Source organism: Sarcophilus harrisii, chromosome 4 (assembly GCF_902635505.1).
Source record: "Sarcophilus harrisii chromosome 4, mSarHar1.11, whole genome shotgun sequence".
Lineage (NCBI taxonomy): Eukaryota > Metazoa > Chordata > Mammalia > Dasyuromorphia > Dasyuridae > Sarcophilus > Sarcophilus harrisii.
Window position 1 is genome coordinate 353,447,897 of NC_045429.1, and position 20,021 is coordinate 353,467,917.

General features: G+C 35.1%; 1 protein-coding gene across 5 annotated transcripts in view; it reads left to right on the plus strand.

Moving 5' to 3' along the window:
- The window catches only part of USP32 (ubiquitin specific peptidase 32), a 250,126-nt gene that overhangs the window by 217,754 nt on the left and 12,351 nt on the right, over window positions 1-20,021 (plus strand). For all 5 annotated transcript variants that reach the window (XM_031966529.1, XM_031966532.1, XM_031966530.1 and 2 more), the window contains 2 exons: window positions 12,330-12,416; window positions 13,269-13,389. In XM_031966529.1, the coding sequence (XP_031822389.1) occupies window positions 12,330-12,416; window positions 13,269-13,389 (208 nt within the window). The remainder of the gene's footprint in view (window positions 1-12,329; window positions 12,417-13,268; window positions 13,390-20,021) is intronic.

Below are 20,021 nucleotides of genomic sequence, written 5' to 3' on the forward strand. Positions count from 1 at the left end.
GGGAGAATCATAGGATTTAGAGCTGGAAGGGATCTTAGAGATTATCTTCTTCAACCCCATCATTTTACAGATGAAGAGACTGACAGGTTACATAATTTGTCCAAGGTTACACTGCTGGTAAGTAGCAGAGGTAGGATTTAAACATAATTTTTTAAACTCATTATCAAGTACACTTTCCCCTAGGTCATGATGCTTCATTGAATTTACCGAGTTTTTACCACTGTTAGCATCATGACAGTTTATTTGTTATCTGATTTCAGCTATGTACTAAGAGTGGAATCATTTTATTGCTGCTGAGGAGCATTTGAGAAGTTCTGCTTCCCTAGTAACTAAGTAATATAAGTGACTATGTTCATTTGGTTGCCTTTAGTGGTTCAGGAGCATCTGATATATAACTGAACCACTAAAGGCTCAGGATAAAAAGTGAAAGAATGGTACCTACATGTGGACTAGCAGCAAACCTAGAAGAGAACTATTATTTTTCAAAGCAGAAAATGAAATGCAGAAACTTTTCTACTTTAGTTAAGAAATGTGTAATTTTTGTAATTTTCCAAGAAAATACTGAGTAGAAGGGCATATCATTCCACTCTAACAAACTACTGCTAGTTAGTTAATGAATCAGCAAAGTTTCATTAAGCATCTGTTGTGCACTAGGCACTGGGCAAAAGGGTACAAAGGCAAAGAGCAAAGATGAAACTGTTCCTGCTCTTAAAGAGCTTACAGTCAGAAAACATGTACACATAGGATTACATAGAAAATTTTTATGTACCAAATAAATACAAAGTAATTTCATAGGGGAGACATTAGCAACTGGTAAAATCTAGAAAGGTCTCCTGTAAGCAATGGTGCTTGAGCTGAGCTCTGAAGGAAAATAAAGAGTCTAATGCTGTGAGATGAGGAGGGAATGCACTCTACTTGGGATTAACTAAAACCCAGCTTCTGTGATAATGTTGTATTTTGTATATACTTAGATATTGTCTCTTTAGAATGTACATTCCTTGAGAGCGGAGACTAATTTTTTTATGCTTTTTTATATAGCCAGGGTTTAGCCTAATGCTAACACGTATTGAATGCTTTAATAAATGTTTATTGACCTCCTGACTAACAAGAAGATGAAGATTAGTTCAACTGAATGAATGAAAAGGCATTTATAAAGTGCTTACTGTTTGCTAAGCACTGAGGATGCAAAGGTTCAAGAGAAATAGCTCCTGCTTTCAAGGACCTAATATTCTAATAGGGGAAAATAACATATAGGGAATATACAGGGAAAGTAATTTTGGTCTGATAAACAGAACTGTTAATTAAAAAGCCCTTTCCAGTAGGAATGGTACTATTGATTTGATTGTTGTGGCTAGTATAAAAGGTGGAATGTAGCAGGTTATAGGGGAGAGTGAGAATAAGAAGTGACAGACAGAAGGCATGATGGCCTGGTTGGGATATGAAGGGAGAGAGATAGTTTGGGACCAGCTATAATGGACTAAATGAACATATTTACTTCACTCAGTCACATTGTCAGGATTATTCGAGTTCTGATGTGAGAACTCCAGGTTAGAAAATTAACTTTCCCTGAGACTAGAGACTAGATTTTAGGAATCTAGGATACAAAGGATCAGGTCTAGTGCAGAAGGAGCTGATGCAAGTGAGAACCCAGGCAATGAAAGATGGCAAAATGGCCTAGCTGGAAAGCTATATAGCATGTGAAGGTAAAGCATGGGCTGAAGATTGTGTGAAGGCTTGTAATGTTGAGAAAGGTAAATTGGAGCCAGCCTTGGAAGGGCTTTAAATGAGAGGGAAATTTGCATTAAAGAGATATTGAATTATATTAAAGTGAAGGATGGAGGGAGGGGTACAACTTACATGGTCATACATGTTTTTAACAAGAATTATTTTGGCTGCTCCGAAACTTGAAATAGACCATTTATTGCAAACTTTTTCAATATTCCATTAATTTCAGTTTTCCTGTCAGTTTTCAGCCTTTCATAGGAAGAAGAGAAATGCTATTCTAGCATGCTGAGTCTCCAGTCTCACAGAAGAGAAAATAATGCCCTTCCATCAAGACAGGTCTCTTGCCTTTGAGGTTTGGGAAGAGGCCTCTATTCCATCCAGGGGTTCTACGTGGTCTCCAGGCTCCCTTAGGAAAAAGCTCAATTTCATTGAATCCCAGACTCCTCTTCCCTTCCAAGGAAGAGGAAAAAGGCTGCTCCATTAAGTCTCCAGCCTGGTCTCCTGCCTTTGGAGAAGGAGAGTCATTTCCTTTAGCTCCCAGCACTTATTCCATTGCTTTGGGCAGTTCAGCTTTAGAGGCCATACTGTGGACTCTGAATATCTAATGAATTCATTTATCTTTGACTTGTAGTCCATGTCTCCTCCATGCCCATACATCCCAATGATTCTGAAGCCCTGCTGTCATTCAAATTCAATAATTCCCCCACTGCCAGATCTTTTATTCTCACACCTCTCAACTCAGTTTTCTCAGTGTTGTACTCTAAAGCTACCCTCCTCTTCCACTGGTGTTCTTTGGAATGCATACTCCATAAAGAACAAATGTGCTTTTATCTTAAATCTTTTCCTTTTCTGCACCTTCTGTCTTTTGGTTCTTACTGAGACCTGGCTCCTGATTTTACAGCCTCTTGAGAAATCTTGTTCCACAGTACCACTTCTGGGTTTTCCCTCTATCACTATTACTCAGTAATCTTTCCTTCTTTGAGGTTTTCAATTTATATCTACCACTGAATCAAAATCCTCGTAGCTGTTGTCTACAGACCTTGAATACTCTATGTCTTTCTTTGGTGAGTTGAATGCCTAGGCTCTCAGTCTTTCATTTTCTCTTTGTACTAGGAGACTTCAGTATAAATATTGATAACTCTCACTGTTTCTATACTGTAATCCTGTAGGTCCTCAAATTTATTAAATTAATGTAACTTATTCTTCTACCTCACCTCAGCCACACATAGAGATGGGCACACCCTTGTTCTGTCACCCACAAACAAATACACTACTTCCATGTTCATTAACTCTGAAATTCCCTTATCTGATCACAATCCAATGACATTCCATCTTTCTGCCTTGCAACTCCAAACCTTGTCCACACTGTGATCTCTAGTCTTTGACCCCCTAGTTTAACTTAACTCTTTCCTCTCTTTGCTTTTATCATATTGCCAGTCTTGCCCTGCTAAGCCTTATCCTTAGATCACTCTCACCATTCTGCTGCCTTTGATTCTATACTCATCCTGCTGAATGAAGCTAGGGGGAAAAAAATCACAAAATTATGAAGTCTACTACAAATCTGTCACAAAATATCAACTAGGCCTTTACTAAAACAAGGCAATCCTTTTGTACCAACTCTCTACATCCCATTTATCATAACAGATCTTCCAAACCCTTTCATCTCTCCTTAAATTTCCCATGGCTTTTCCTACCCCTACCTTCTCATTGTAGAATGAACTTTACCTCATTTTACTGAAAAAATTGAGATCATTGGTCAAGAATTCTCTCTTCTCCCTTCCTCCACATCTCACTTCACTTATATGCCTTCTGCCACTGTCTCTTCTTTCACTCCTATCTCAAAAAATGAAGGGACCTTGATTGCCAAAGTAAAACTCTCTCTATGTACAAGTGATCATCCTATCTGCTCCAACTGATTGTCTCCTCTATCATTTCCACTCTCTGTTACTTCCAGTTTCTCCTTATCAGCTACTTGTACTGCTTACAAACATGCCCATGCCCTATTCTCAAAAAACCCTCCTTTGATCCATACATTCCCACTAATTTTCATCCCATTTTTCCCCTTCCTTTTGTGACTAAAGTACTTGAAAAGGCCATCTACAGATGCTGTTGTCTGACTTCCGGCCTCATTATTTAATTGAAACATGCTCTCTCCACTGTTACTTTGATCTCTCAGCTGACAAATCTAATGGCCTTTTCACAGTCCTTATCCTTTTCTACCTTTCTGCAACCTATATTATTTCCCTTTTTAATGATCATACCAGATACTGTGGATTCAGTGGTCATCTCTATGGTGATAATTCTCTGTTCTACTTAAATCTAGTCTCACCCTATTTCCCAGTCTCCAGATTGCTTGTTTGACATTTTGAAATGGATATCCCATAGACATCTTAAACTTACCACATCCAAAACAAAGCAAATTATTTTCCCCACAAAACCACTGACCCTTTTCAAACTTTTCTACTTTTTACTCTTGAGAGTACCATCATCCTCCCAGTCACCAGCCCTGAGAACCCAGTTGTCTTCTTGGACTTCTCCTTTTTCTCTGCCTTCTATCTAACCCACCCAGCCCCATATTCTATTGTTGCCAAGTTACCTCCATTTTACCTTCCTATTATCTCTTGTATTGTTCCCTTCTTTGCTTTGACATTGCCACCATCCTGATGCAGGCCTTTATCTCCTCACACCCACAATAGGTTGTTTATTTTCTGCCTGCCATAATCCTTTTGTCATTCCATTTCCTCTTCCACTTTGACCAACTGTCAAAGTGCTCATACTAAAGCACATGACTGACCAGTAATCTCCAGTTTATTGTGTAGTAAGTGGTTCCCTATCACCTCCAGGATCAAATATAAAATCTTTTGTTTACTGTTCAAACCCTTTATAACCTGCCCTCACCCACATCTTTCCAATCTTCTTATATTTTTCACTCCCTTATTCTTTACTGTTTTCAAACCAAATACTCAGAGCATTTTTACTGGTTGTCTTCCCATGCTTAAAATGTTTTCCCTCCTCACCTCTGCCTCCTAGCATTCTAGGTTTCCTTCAAGTCCCAGGTAAAATCTCACCTTCTACAAGATGCCTTTATCTTTCTTAATTTTAGTATCTTCCCCTATTGATTATTTCCAGTTGCTCTTGTATATAGCTTGTTTGACTGTAGTTGCTTACATGTTATCTTCCTCCTGTGAGAGGACCTGTGAACTCCATGAGAACAAGGGCTCTTATTTTCCTTTCTTTGTATCCCTAGCACTTACCACAGTGCCTGACACATAGTTTGAGGCAAAGAGACCAATTACACTAATGCAGTATTCCAAATGTGAAGGAGAGAGGTCCTGACTTAGGATAGTGATGATAAAGTAGGTCATGTGAGTAGAGTAAGGGACAAGGATGAATGAGATACTGTGGAAGTAGAATTAATACACTGCTATGCTTTGGCAACTCATTGAATGTGTGGGGAGAGGGAGAGTGGGCAACCAAGAATGCCTCTGAGATTATAAACCTGTGTGACTGGAAGGATGGTACTACCCTTGAAAGAGAAATTAGGAAGAGAAATGTCGTGAGATCAAATAATGAATCTTTTTTGGAGTTTGAGGTGCCTATAGGACATCCAATTTGAAATGTTCAAAAAGCAGTTTGTTAAAAGAGACTAGAGGTAGAGAAACAGGCAAACTGGATATATAATTCTGAGAGTCATATGCTAAAACTCAGTAGTTATATTGCAAAGCATCAAAAATTATTCATCTGTTGGGTATTTATTTTACGAGCTTGAGATGTTCTGCATTTATAAATAAGTTTTCTAGTAAATAATCTGTTTAGTGGAAATGAGAACTTGACTAAATTTTATATGGATGACTAATTGAGTGAAGGAGTTGAAAGTACTCCCAGGAGTAGATGATGTTTCTCTAGTTTTCTTTAGAATTGCTATGGCTTCAGAGATTTGGTACAAAATACTTAATAATATAATATATACAGTAGGCATTTCATAAAAAATGTAAGTTGAATTATAAAGCATGGATAGCAAGCAGTAAGAATTAGGGACATTAACAGAAGGGAACAAATTTTTGAACTCACACTGAGACTTGCTGGAGACCAGGAGAAAGGAGAAATAGATGAACTTGTAAATAAAAACATGATATATTTTAGTAATAGAGGAGGTAGGGAGCAGCTTCATTTTTCCAAGCATATTCTGACATACCCTGTCAAAAGGTAGAGCAGAACATTTCTTAATTTGCCTTGTTTATTATTTTAACCTTCTTCAGACTAACAAAAGAGAATTCTCTTCTCAACAAAGAGGATTATAGGATCATAGATTTAGAACTGGAAGGAACCTAAAAAGCCATCTAATCCAACTTCCTCATTTTAGAGATAAGGAAATTGAGACCTAGAGAAGTTAAGGATTTGCCTGAACTCACACAAGTAATGAGTAGCAAAGATGAGATTCAAATCACAGTGGCATTTGAACCAAGGTCCCCATTATCCTTTTTCCTGCACTTACCCTCATTTGTGGTTGATAAGGTGAAAATGATAAAACTTTGGGGAAGAAATCACTACTCTGTCTTATAGAGCTATATGCTAAATATGCCCATTAGATTTTTCAGTTTTCAGTGAAGGGATAGTAGTCCCACAAATTGAGATTTAAAAGGGGGAGATAGCCCAGAAAGGATGGCAGGGATTCACAAGTAACATTCTGGGAACACAATGATAAGGAGGAGAAGGGGGAGATGTAAGGGAATTTATCATCCAACTTGGATTTTAAAGGTTATGTAAAGGAGATGGAAGAGCATTATAACAAAGGCATAATACAAAATCATGATATGTTGCTATAATAGTGATAAGAATACAAAAACTCAGAATGAGCTGGAGTTCACAAGAAGTGCTGTAGATATAGTTTACTTAGATTTTAACAATGCATTTGATATGTCTTTACTTAGATTTTAACAATACATTGATATGTCTTATCTTATTTTTAAGGAAAAAAGGAAAAATTGTAGTCTAAGTGACCATTGCATGGACATGGAACTTGTTATATTGCCAGATCCAAAGAGTAATCATTAGTAGCTCAGTGTCAGATTGGAAGTAAATCTTCAGGGAAGCAACTGTTATGTATATATGTTACTATTCAAAATTTTTATAAATGATTTTGATAAAGGCATATATGAATGGCATGCCCATCAAATTTGTAGATTTGTAAAAATTGAGGTATAGGTAGGAGGGGGAATTGCCTTACACTGGGTGACAGGATTCAAAAAAGATCTGAAAAAACTAGATCTAAGGGATGAATTGATTATAAGGCAGCATTTAACAGGGATCAATATAAAATCATACATTTAGGTTCAAAAAAGCATCTATTTAAGTGTAAGATGAGCTGGTGGATCATAAATAAAAAGCAATCTGAAAAACATTCTGGGAGTTTTAGTGGACTGAAAACTTACTTTTAATCAACTATATGATACAGCCAGTAAAGAAAATTAATGTGATCTTTGATTAAAATAAGAGGTATAACATTAAAGAATGGAGAGATGATAAAGTCTTCTTTGATTTACCACCCTGTTCAAACACCATTTGAAATATTATATTTAATCCTAAATGTTAATGTTTTAGGTAGGACATTAATAAGTTGAAGAGTCTTAAGTCCACAAGCATTTTTTTTTTAAATGCTAGCAAAAGTTATGTTTCAGGCACTGGTAATACCAAGGGGGAATAAAAAAAAAAAAAACAAATAGTACCTGTTCTTGAGCAGCTTACATTCTTTTGGGGAAAATGACCTATGCATACATAATTACATAGAAAATAGCCAAGGTTATTTGACTGAAGAGACACTAATGACTGGAAGAGTAAAATTCTCATGGAGAAAGTGATGCTTGAACTGAGCTTTAAGGAAAACTAGTGATTTTGAGTCAGAGTGGTGAGTGGTGAATTCATTCTAGACATATGGGTCAGTCTGTGCAAAGATGACCTTTGATCGCCAGTATTTATTTAAAAAAAAACAACAAAACTTTTTCATCTGCTCTTTGAACTGTTTGGTCAGAAAATGAACACTATCACATGACTAAAGCTTCATAGTGCCACTTTAAAAGAATATATTTTCAAACAGTTATGCTACTAGTCTTGTTGTTGTCTTATAAAACCCAAAGAGGTACCTACCCAAATAGTCAGTGAACTTTGCAAGATATAAATAAATCCAAAGAAATAATTGGAATTCTTATATGTCATTTTAAAGATCCCACATAGCAGGAAGAGGTAGAAAGATAAATTCAATTCAAATATCTATAGAAGCTCTAAATATATCTGTATATATGAAGAAAGCTTCCAGGAAACTATATGCTTCCAGGAAACTATATGAATACAAGTATAAAGCATTCTTTCCAGGATTAGGATGTAAATAATTGGACAAACTTTAATTTGTACTGGATAGTCCAAACTCATATACTACAATGACAGTACTATCTAAATTAACTTATTAGCAAGTGCCTTACCAGTCTAAGTGACAAAAGAATATTTTATAAAACTTGAAAAATGATAAATAAATTTATATGGAAGTATAAAAGGTCAAGAATCTCAAAGAATAATAATAATGTTTTTAAAAAGGCAGAAAGGTCTAGGTTTATCAGTGCCTCAAACTGTATTACAAAAAGTAGGAAGCATTAAATATTTTGGTACTGGTTAAAAAATGAAGAGATTGATCACTGAAATAAATTATACATACAGTCTACTGAAGCAGACAAACATAGACAACAGCATTATGTCCAGTAAACTCAAAGACCCCTATTACTTGGGGAAGGACTCAGTATTTGACAAAAAGTGTTGAGAAAACTGGACAGCTTTCTACCACAAATTAGAATTAGACTAACAACTCATATCATATTTTAAATTATTTCCAAATTAATACATGACTTAATTATAAAATATCATAAACAAATTAGAAAAAAATTACCTTTCATATCTATGGATATGAATATGGAAAGAATTCATTACTTAACAAGACACAGGAAAGAGGATCACATAAAACTACATGATCTGTTTGGATTGTCTATTATAAAATTATACAAATTAATATAGTTACAATTAGATAGGAAACAGATAAATGGGGGAGAGAAGACTGAATATTTTGCAGGAGGTTTTTTGATAAAGGTCTTATGACTGTATTATCTAAGGAAATGCTTAAAACTTATAAGAACTAAGAGTTATTCTATAAGATCAAAGATCAAAGAATGTGAATAGTCAGTTTTCAGAGAAAAAAATCCACGATATCATTAACCATATAAAAATGTTCTAAATCACTATTAATTATAGAAATGCATATTAAAACATCTTTTGAGTTTTTATCCTCACAATCCTAAAATTGGCAAAAAGTGACAAAGGAGGAAAATGATGTGTTGGAGAGACTGCAGAAAAACAGGTACACTTATACACAGTTGATAGAGCAGTGAATTGATCCCAGTCACTCTGGAAAACAATTTTGACCTCAGCCTCAAAAGTTACTAAACTAGAGCATAATGGATAAAGCACTGATCCTGGAGTCAGAGGGATTTTAATTCATATGTGGCATCAAACACTTAATTCTGGGCAAGTCACTTAAATCTGCCTCCAAAATAGTTACTAAACTATGCATACCCTTTGATCTAGCTGTATTTTTAATAGGCCTCTCTCTAGCCCAAAGATGAAACACATAGGAAAAATTTCTTTTTTAATTTTTTGTAGTTGCCAAAATTTAGAAACTGAGACAAGTATCCTAATTGGGGGGATAGTTTTTTTTTTTTTTTTTTAAATGATGATTTTATGCCATAAGAAATGACAGAATGGATATTTTCAGAGAAAACTGGGGAAATTTCCATAAATTGATACAGAATAAAAATGAGCAGAATGAGGAAAACAATTTATATAAATGACAATATCGTTGAGAAAAACAACTTTGTTAGATTTTAGGACACTAGTCAATGCAATTATAACTCATAAGTCTAGAGGACTGAAGATGAAATACGCTTTTCACCTTCTGCCAGAGAGCTGATGAATGCAGATACTGACATACATTTTCAGGCATGGCCAGTGTGACCATTTGTTTTGCTGGACCATGCATGCCTCTGATGAGGTCGTTTTTTTGTTTGTTTTTTTTTACTGAGGCAATTGGGGTTAAGTGACTTGTCAGGGCCACACAGGTAGGAAGTGTTAAGTGTCTGAGATAATATTTGAACTCAGGTCCTCTTGACTCAAGACTAGTGCTCTATCCACTGTACCACCTAGCTGCCCAATGAGGCCTTTATTTTTCATGTAATCACAAAATTTTTGCCATGTTTATCCTGTCCTACAATTTAACTAGTAGTGGGTCCCTTTAAGAAATATGGAGGGGGAGTGGGGAAGGTGGGAAAGGGGCAATCAACAGCACATACAACTTGATATTCTATACAGCTCCAAATTTAGGCAAACCCCATTGTTCCCCAGACCATTGGAAAGTGACTAGTTCATTCTTTTCTTTTTTTCCCCCAGCTTGGGAATTAGTGGAGAGTTGTAATTTGCATTTTTGGTATTACCTTGGTATTACCAAGGATTCCCTTATGTTTGTGGGGAGTTGATTCCTGGCTGTAGTATTTAACCTATGGGATCTCAGATAGGTTATTTGTTTCTCTACACCTCAGTTCTTACACCGGTGAAATGAGATGTATTGTTCTTAACTTTGAGGTCCATGAGTTTTCAAAAAAAAGGTTTGATAAGTTTATGTTAAAATGAAAAGGAAATAAATTATTCTATGAATTATATATGCATTTAAAACCGTTATTCTCAGAAGGGGTTCATAGACTGCCAAAGAGTTACATAACATCACAAAAAAGATCAAGAACTCCTAACCTAGATGGTTTCTAAGGTCTCTTCCAACTCTAAATTAACTTTATATTGATAAAATCTTCAGATTAAAGCTACTACTGGTTCTTAAATTACTTTAATAGCCTCTATACTTTGAGGTATAAAAGATTACTAATGGCCAAAATCTGTTAGGGAAGGGCTCACTAATTAAAGTTCTTAAAGAAGAAAATAGGCATATCCAGAATTATATCTATCAATAGAAGAGATATCTGGAGGGGGAAAAAAGAATTTAATATTTATTTGATATATAGATTAAGAAAGAAAAATGGGATAATGGCCAAAATAAATAAATAAATCGGCATGCCTCCTAACTGCCAATTTTGCTACCTCCATTAAATAAGGAAATAACTTGAAAAGAGACTGATTTACCTGAACAAAGAAATTCAATTTAGTTGGCCCTTTGATATTTTGACTGATCTGTACCTGCTTGGAATATCTTTCAAGGAAATTTAATGACCCTTCAAAGAGAACTACTCACTTTGGAATAAATTAGATTTGTTTCAGAATTGTTTTAAAACCCAATTGTTTCCTATTGGCTTTCTTCTCATTTTTCTCTGCTACAGGCTATGGTGTAAAATTTGCTGCTATAAATATGCTTTTATCAGATGATGAAATAGGCAAGCAAAAGTAAACATTTATTTGAAATGCATCTTTAAAAGTGTTTTGATATTTATCTATCTTATTTCCTATGTGATGGAGAAAGTAAATAAGTTAGTGAAACTGATAGTCTAGCATGACTTTTCCATCACCATTTTTTTTTTTTTTTTGAAGATTGCCTTAAAAGTTAGAATGTCAGCTGTATTATTATTATTAGAGATGAAAATTTCTGATCTCCTTGTGGCGGTGTTGTGATTTGTTTGTGTTCTCATAGAGTGTAGAATCAGAACAAGGACTGGGATTTAGTTCTATTCATCGTCAATATCATGTTTTGGTCAGAGTGCTGTACATGATTTTGTCTTTACACAGCAGGGTACACTTCAGCAACTTCTATTATGGCGCTATTAAGTACTCCAGGCCTAGTGCTCAAGTTGTCCAATTTTAACAGGACTCCATTCTCATCACCAGAAAAGGGGGCTATTGTGTTTGGATGCAATAAAAGCAGGCAAAGGACAAACCAGCTTCAACATTGCGAGTGGCCTTGCTTGCTCCAAAATTAGACTAGAATTAACTCCACTCTATGTATAACTGCAACATATACTGACAAAATTTTAAGAGGAATATACACTAACAATGAGTGAAAAATTTCCTTGCCATTTGTAACAGAATGACTTTTGAATGTAAAGAGTTAATAAGAATCTTAAAAAAATAACTGAATTTCCATTTTTCTATAATGTTTCATAGCCCTTGTCAAAGGGTTTAACAACTTTGCTTTAATGTGAATTTAATCTGTCTTGATAGAATGATTGTTGTAGGACTGAGTGATTGATTCATTATATAATATTTGCCTAGACTGCCTTGGACATAAATTGTTACAGCCTAATGTGGCTGACCTGCTAAGCTAACATAAAACAAACATTATAATCTCACCATCAAATATAACTAGAACTGTATTACAGTTCCTAGGCCATTAAGTAATTGTTAGATTGGAGTTAACTTCATTGAATGAGTTTGAATGCCATACCCTACTACTTTAATAGGGTTAAAGGAGCCTTCTTGCTTTTTCTAAGCCTTAGTTTAAGGAAAGATAGGAGTTGGGCAAAAAATCGGAATAGTTCTTATGTTGTGTGTGTATGTGTGTTCTGTTTTAGTGATGACAGCATGGGGTATCAGTATCCATTCACACTAAGAGTTGTGCAGAAGGATGGAAATTCCTGTGCTTGGTGTCCATGGTACAGGTAAATTGTCCCTCCTACTATCCAATGAAAGGAAATGCAGAATGTCTATGAGACACTTTTTAATAGATTTTAAGGCTTCAGAAATAATGATAAGAATTGAGAAGCTTGAATTAAACTTAAGAACCACTCATCAGCTCATCCTTAAAAGCTGTGCTGACATCTTAGGCAGGAACAGATTGCTTGTGTGACAAGTTGTTCAGCCCATATCACTTTTGATTCTCAAGCTCATGTTAATTTAGGAAATAATATTGTTACTTAGACACATTTCATTTTACATCTTATGTTGGTAGGATGTAAAGGGATTGTTTTAATGATGCTAAGTCAAAGAAAATCCAAAAATTAAACTTGTAAACAAGAAAATTACCTTGTTATGTAGATATGATCTTGTTATGTAAATACAGATTTAGCAAGTCCAGGTATTCTAGGAAGCAGAGACTATAGTTTAGTCCCTGACTCTGTTTTTAACTATATTAGGTACACTGCTTGACTCTATTTCCACGTTTATAAAACAGTATTACTTATACTAAGTCGGGGTTAAGGTTAGAATCCTCCTGTTCAGAGAATTAAGTAGCAGAATGTAAAGTTTGCTTCAAGGTTGTTTAGTTTCAGTATTCCAATTTAGCTGTGCCCCCATTTGCTTTTCTTAGATTTCACATTTTTATCTGGCTTACCAAATGATTGCTACATATTTTGGTAGGCCAATATAAAATTATTTTATAATTGTCAACAGTCTGTTGAGATTATTGTTAACAAATTACAAAGAAAAAAAAGTATAGAGACAGAAGACAAACCTTTAAAACCTGAACTGTTTCTTTGGAATTCTTTTTTCATTAAGTTTTTATTTATCTTTAGATTTTGCCGAGGCTGTAAAATTGATTGTGCTGAAGACAGAGCTTTCATTGGAAATGCATATATTGCTGTGGATTGGGACCCAACAGCTCTTCACCTTCGCTACCAAACATCACAGGAACGGGTAAGAACAAAGTACTAGACAGAGTCTTCTTAATACTTTATAAGGTCTTAATTCTTTTCTTTTTTTTTCTCTCTTTTTTTTTTTTTTGGTGAGACAATTGGGGTTAAGTGACTTGCCCAGGGTCACACAGCTAGAAAGTGTTAAGTATCTGAGGCTGGATTTGAACTCAGATTCTCCTGACTTCAGGGCTGGTGCTTTATCCACTGTGCCACCTAGCTGCCCCAGTAAGGTCCTAATTCTTAAAAGCATTTTTATTAGCTTTGAGATTATATCTCTTTTCTTTCTACATTATGCCATTCTTTTGTGGGAATATCTTAGGACAAGAAAGAGCGTCAATGATTGTAAAGTATAGGCTAGCTCCCTGGAGGGCCTAAGGGTCAGCCAGAGTCAGGATAAATTTTAAAGTCCTTGGTCTTTAGGGGGAGAAGTGAAGGAGGCAGACAAGCTGCCATGTGGCTTGCCAAAGGTGTCTCCTGGATTCTGAAGTCCAAAGTCTCCAGCCTCTCTCCTCCTCCTCCTGCCACCAAATGTCTCTGACTTCTCTCCCTCCCCCTCCAATCCTTGCCTACCATTATCTTACTACCAAACATTCAGCAAGTACCAATGGTGAGAAGAGCCTCATCCAAATATATGCTAATAAAGTCATTGTCTCATATTGAATAGGTAGCCTTAAGTGCTCTCTTGTCTGATTCAAAGTTTCAGCCCTCTACAAATGATTGCCTGAATAGTACTAAGGTTTTATGCCATCTGAGGTTTTCTGTCATCTGCTATAGTACTTTAAAAGTTATACTTGGCCATTAAAATTATGGATAATATTAAAAAGAAATTCCAGAATCAAAACTTTGGGTTGCAAATACCTTTTGCCTATTGGTTAAGAGCCAGCATGAAACTGCAGTTTTTGATAACTAAAAGCCACTTAATTCATTTGTATGCAAGCTATAATTGGCATCTTTGATTTATAGTATAATTAGTCTTCTCTAAGCTAAACATGCCTAGTACCTTCAGCTGATCATCTTATAACATATAACCAACACTTTTCACCATACTGCTTATCCACCTTTTGACAATTTCTGGCTTATCATTGTCCTTTTTAAGCCATAGTAGCCATAAGTTAACACCATACTCCCTATGTGATACAGTGGGACTGTTACTTCTTTTATTCATGTAAAGTGATTGTGTCTATGTTCATGTTTGCAAGGTGTTTTCATTAACTGTTTCTCCAATTCAATTCTGTAAGTTTGGTTAGTAGGTCAAGCTTTTGTGGAAGGTGGTTAATCATGTTTTATTGAAGTCCATTTTATATTACTGAGAATTGAAAAGTTCTATCAGCTTTGAACCTGGTAGTCTAGTAGTCCACCTTGTTGAAAGGCTATTGTTCAAATAGAAAATTTCGATTATACCAAATTGAAAAATTTTTGTACTAACAAAACTAATGCAGACAAGATTAGAAGGGAAGCAATAAACTGGGAAAATATTTTTACAGTCAAAGGTTCTGATAAAGGCCTCATTTCCAAAATATATAGAGAATTAACTCTAATTTATAAAAAATCAAGCCATTCTCCAATTGAAAAATGGTCAAAGGATATGAACAGACAATTCTCAGATGAAGAAATTGAAACTATTTCTAGTCATATGAAAAGATACTCCAAGTCATTATTAATAAGAGAAATGCAAATTAAGACAACTCTAAGATACCACTACACACCTGTCAGATTGGCTAAGATGACAGGAAAAAATAATGATGATTGTTGGAGGGGATGCGGGAAAACTGGGACATTGATGCATTGTTGGTGGAGTTGTGAACGAATCCAACCATTTTGGAGAGTAGTTTGGAACTATGCTCAAAAAGTTATCAAACTGTGCATACCCTTTGATCCAGCAGTGTTACTACTGGGATTATATCCCAAAGAGATTATAAAGAAGGGAAAAGGACCTGTATGTGCACGAATGTTTGTGGCAGCCCTTTTTATAGTGGCTAAAAACTGGAAACTGAATGGATGTCCATCAGTTGGAGAATGGCTGAATAAATTGTGGTATATGAATATTATGGAATATTACTGTTCTGTAAGAAATGACCAAGAGGATGATTTCAGAAAGGCCTGGAGAGACTTACACGAACTGATGCTGAATGAAATGAGCAGGACCAGGAGATCATTATATACTTCAACAACAATACTAGATGATGACCAGTTCTGATGGACCAGGCCATCCTCAGCAACGAGATCAACCAAATCATTTCCAATGGAGCAGTAATGAACTAGACCAGCTACACCCAGAAAAGAACTCTGGGAGATGACTAAAACCATTACATTGAATTCCCAATCCCTATATTTATGCACACCTGCATTTTTGATTTTCTTCACAAGCTAATTGTACAATATTTCAGAGTCTGATTCTTTTTGTACAGCAAAATAACATTTTGGTCAGGTATACTTATTGTGTATCTAATTTATATTTTAATATATTTAACATCTACTGGTCATCCTGCCATCTAGGGGAGGGGGTGGGGAGATAAGAAGTGAAAAATTGGAACAAGAGGTTTGGCAATTGTTAATGCTGTAGTTACCCATGCATATATCCTGTAAATAAAAGGCTATTGAATAAAAAAAGAAAAAGAAAAAAAAATAAATTAAAAAAAAAAAAAGAAAGGCTATTGTTCTTACATTATTAAATACCTAGGGAACTAGCTAGAAGAAATGTGGATATTTGGACAGGTAGTGTTCATTTACTTCTGGCAGTTCAGTTTCTTGGCTGTACAACATCTCAGAAGATTTAAGTTGTCAACAGTTGCAGGGATCAAGCCTCTTAACACTTACTGTAATAACTTCAAAGCTTGATTTGAAAAAAATAACATTCCTTCCTTCCCATTATAAACTTGACTCACTTCATTAAAACATAGCTCAGAATTATAGCACTTCTTCCCCATTCTGATGAGTTGCATCTGAAAATGATGAATTAGAAAAGTAATGAAAAATTATAGGAAATTCTTCAATCCAAGAATTATGCAAAAAATCAGCCAGAAGTCGATAAGAGGAGAGGGACCTCCAGCAAACTGCTTGCATCCTAGCCACACACACCCTGAAAAATAAAAAGCCTCCAAGCAGGATCAGAAATATTAGTAGCTTTCAAGACAAGTCTTCTCTGAGGTAGCAAGAGTGGAAGCTTCTCAGGGAAAACCTCAGAATAGTTTGAAACTCATAACTAGAAACTTTGAAACCACTGGAACAGCACTGTTCAAACAAGGTTAGTCCTGAGCTCTATGATCCCTAGTCCACTGGCCAGAAATGCCAAAAAAGGTCCTGAAGCATGCAAAAAATCCATATGGAGCATAACCCTAGGAGGCACAAACATCAGAATAGGAAATCAAGTGATAAAGTGCTGATCACTCCAACTAAAAGCACAGATGGAAACAGAGGCTGGCCCTTGCACAAATCCCCAATTCAGAAACTGAGGCTTGAAAGACATTCTTTTTTTTTTTTTTTATTAAATTTAATAGCCTTTTATTTACAGGTTATATGCATGGGTAACTTTACGGCATTAACAATTGTCAAACCTCTTGTTCCAATTTTTCACCTCTTACCCCCCCCACCCCCTCCCCCAGATGGCAGGATGACCAGTAGATGTTAAATATATTAAAATATAAATTAGATACACAATAAGTATATATGACCAAACCGTTATTTTGCTGTACAAAAAGAATCAGACTCTGAAATATTGTACAATTAGCTTGTGAAGGAAATCAAAAATGCAGGGGGGCATAAATATAGGGATTGGGAGTTCAATGTAATGGTTTTTAGTCATCACCCAGAGTTCGTTTTCTGGGCGTAGCTGGTTCAGTTCATTATTGCTCCATTGGAAATGATTTGGTTGATCTCCTTGCTGAGGATGGCCAGGTCCAGCAGAACTGGTCATCATATAGTATTGTTGTTGAAGTATATAATGATCTCCTGGTCCTGCTCATTTGAAAGACATTCTAAAGAATTGTTGTCAATCCAGAAATGCTCCAAAATCTCAAACAAAAAGAGATGCTACTGCTATAACAATAACAAGCAGAGATTCTGGGGGGGAGGTGGCATAGGGTAGGGGAAGAGGGAAAGGGAGAATGGATTTTTTTTTTTTTTTTTTTTTTTTTTTTTTAACCTAATGGAAATGTTTGTTTTATTTCTTAATTTCAGAATAATTTTTTTAAATAACTTTTTATTGCCAGAACCCATGCCAGGGTAATTTTTTACAACATTATCCCTTGCACTCACTTCTGTTCCGATTTTTCCCCTCCCTCCCTCCACCCCCTCCCCCAGATGGCAAGCAGGGAGAATGGATTTTCAACAAGAACTACATGAATACTTAGAACAAATGAAGCAAAAGATTAAGAAAAAAAAAACAAAAAAACCCACCTCAAATAGAATTGGAAGGCAGATATATAGCTTATAACAGAAACTGGTAAACTTTATCCAAGTAATGGACTCCTTGAGAAGAGAGCAAACAAATCAGTGACTGAAGTAAATATTAGCACAAATCAAAATACTGAAAAATAGAAGGAAATTAAAGCTGTCTGAAATCAGAAACAACTGATCCTTATTAAAAAATCAAGGAGAAAGAATTTAAAAGTCATTGGATTCTTGCTTTGATTGTACATATTTGTTTTAAGAGTTTTGTTTTTCTTTTCTTTCATTTGGGTTATATGTAAGAGAAAAAAAATTAACTGAAAAAATCTAATTAGAAAAAGAATCCTTGAACATCTTAAAATTTTTCATTTTAAAGAAATAGCCTGTGTATTAATCTTTCAAGAAATCATAACTGAAAACTGCTCAGATCTATTAGAACCAAAGAGCAAAATGACAACAGAAGGAATCCATCATGACTTCCTGGAAGAAACTCCAAAAGCAAAAATTCCAAGAATATCATATCCAAAAAATTTTCATGTCACAGTAAAAACTTTTTCACAAGTATCCAGAAAGGATTTCAGATACCAAGAAAGTATAACTAAGTCAATATGGTTATTGTTGCATCTAGTGATACAAAATTCAATTTCAAGAAAATTATAAAATGATAATAGGTCACATTTAATTGAAGCCAAAATTTCAATTAATATAATACATTTTAAACTAGTCAAGGGTTTTAATATACTGATATCAGTCAACATTTGCTTTTTTTTTTTTTTTTTTTGCTGAGGCAATTGGGTGACTTGGTAAGTGACTCTTACCTAGGCTCACACAGTGTTAAGTGTCTGAGGCTACATTTGAACTCAGGTCCTCCTGACTTCAGGGCTGGTGCTCTATCCACTGCACCATCTAGCTGCCCCTCAGCATTTGCTTATTGTCATGTTAGATGTGATGTGCTATGGCATACCATGATGTTACCAACAGTGGTTGTAATTTTTTTCTTTTAAATGAACCCTTAACAGAATGGACAAAAGGAAGAATACTTGAGAAGGAAACATTGCCAGAACAAAAAAGAAGAAATTTGTAATTTCACTGGAACAAAAATTTCTAATAATTGGATGGCAGGAAAAGAATCATAGTAAATGATGAGATATTGGAATGCCTGAATCTATAGTGTAAAACATGCAGATGAAATCAAAGACAAAGTTGCATCAATTTTTTGTGATTTGAAGATAATTATCAGAAATGGAGCATTTTTTTAGCTGTATAGATTGAGGATTGTAAACAAAAAGACTGCTCCTAGAGCACTCAGCAATAATTCAAGTTTATTTGAGGCAGTGAACAACTTTTACTACAAGAATTGGTAGGTTTCATCACTTTAAAAATCAAATTCATTTGCATAATATTATAATTATCACAGAGATAGCAAGTAGAGATAGATCACAGAGGCTAAATATCCTAATGTTTTAAAGAAAATAATAGAAAAAAGATTAATATATTGATCAACACATTTTTAATATGGTTAAAACAGGCTTATTCTGGGGGGAAGGGAGGGGAGTAGGGAGGAAGATGCCTTCCAGAACATACATTACCAAGAAAGAAACTGAGATTGTGTCCAAGAACTGCTTAACACTTTTATTAAGGAAATAATCTTGAAGGGGATTTTAATGAAAACCAGCACTTATTTATCATTTTCAAAATCCTTACACTTCAAGAAGCTACATTGATCACACTAGTTCTTTGACCTGGAACCAATTACCATGTTTTACATATAATTATAAATTCAAATAATTCAGACAATTCAAAGGATAAATTATTCATATTAATCAGGACCAAACTATGCAGTCAGGCTCATATAATTATGCCTGGAATCTTCTAAAAATGAGGGGAAAGCTTGGAACAAACCATTCCAAAAGGCAAAAGATAGAGGCTTACATCCTTTAAGAATTTGGATACTATACCATTTGGTGTATAAATGTTTTACTTCATTGTCTGTGAGGCCTTTTAGCAAGATATATTTTCCTTATCTTTTAATTAGATCTACTTTTTGCCTTTGCTTTGTCTTGCTTTTTTTACTTCAATTGATGCATAATAGATTGTGCTTTTCTAGCCCCCTTACCTTTACTCTTTGTTTGTGTCTCTGCTTCAAGTGTTTTTCTTGTAAACAACATATTGTAGAATTCTAGTTCTTAATCAATTTAATCAATTTATGGGTGAGTTCATCCTATTCACATTTAAAGTTATGATTAC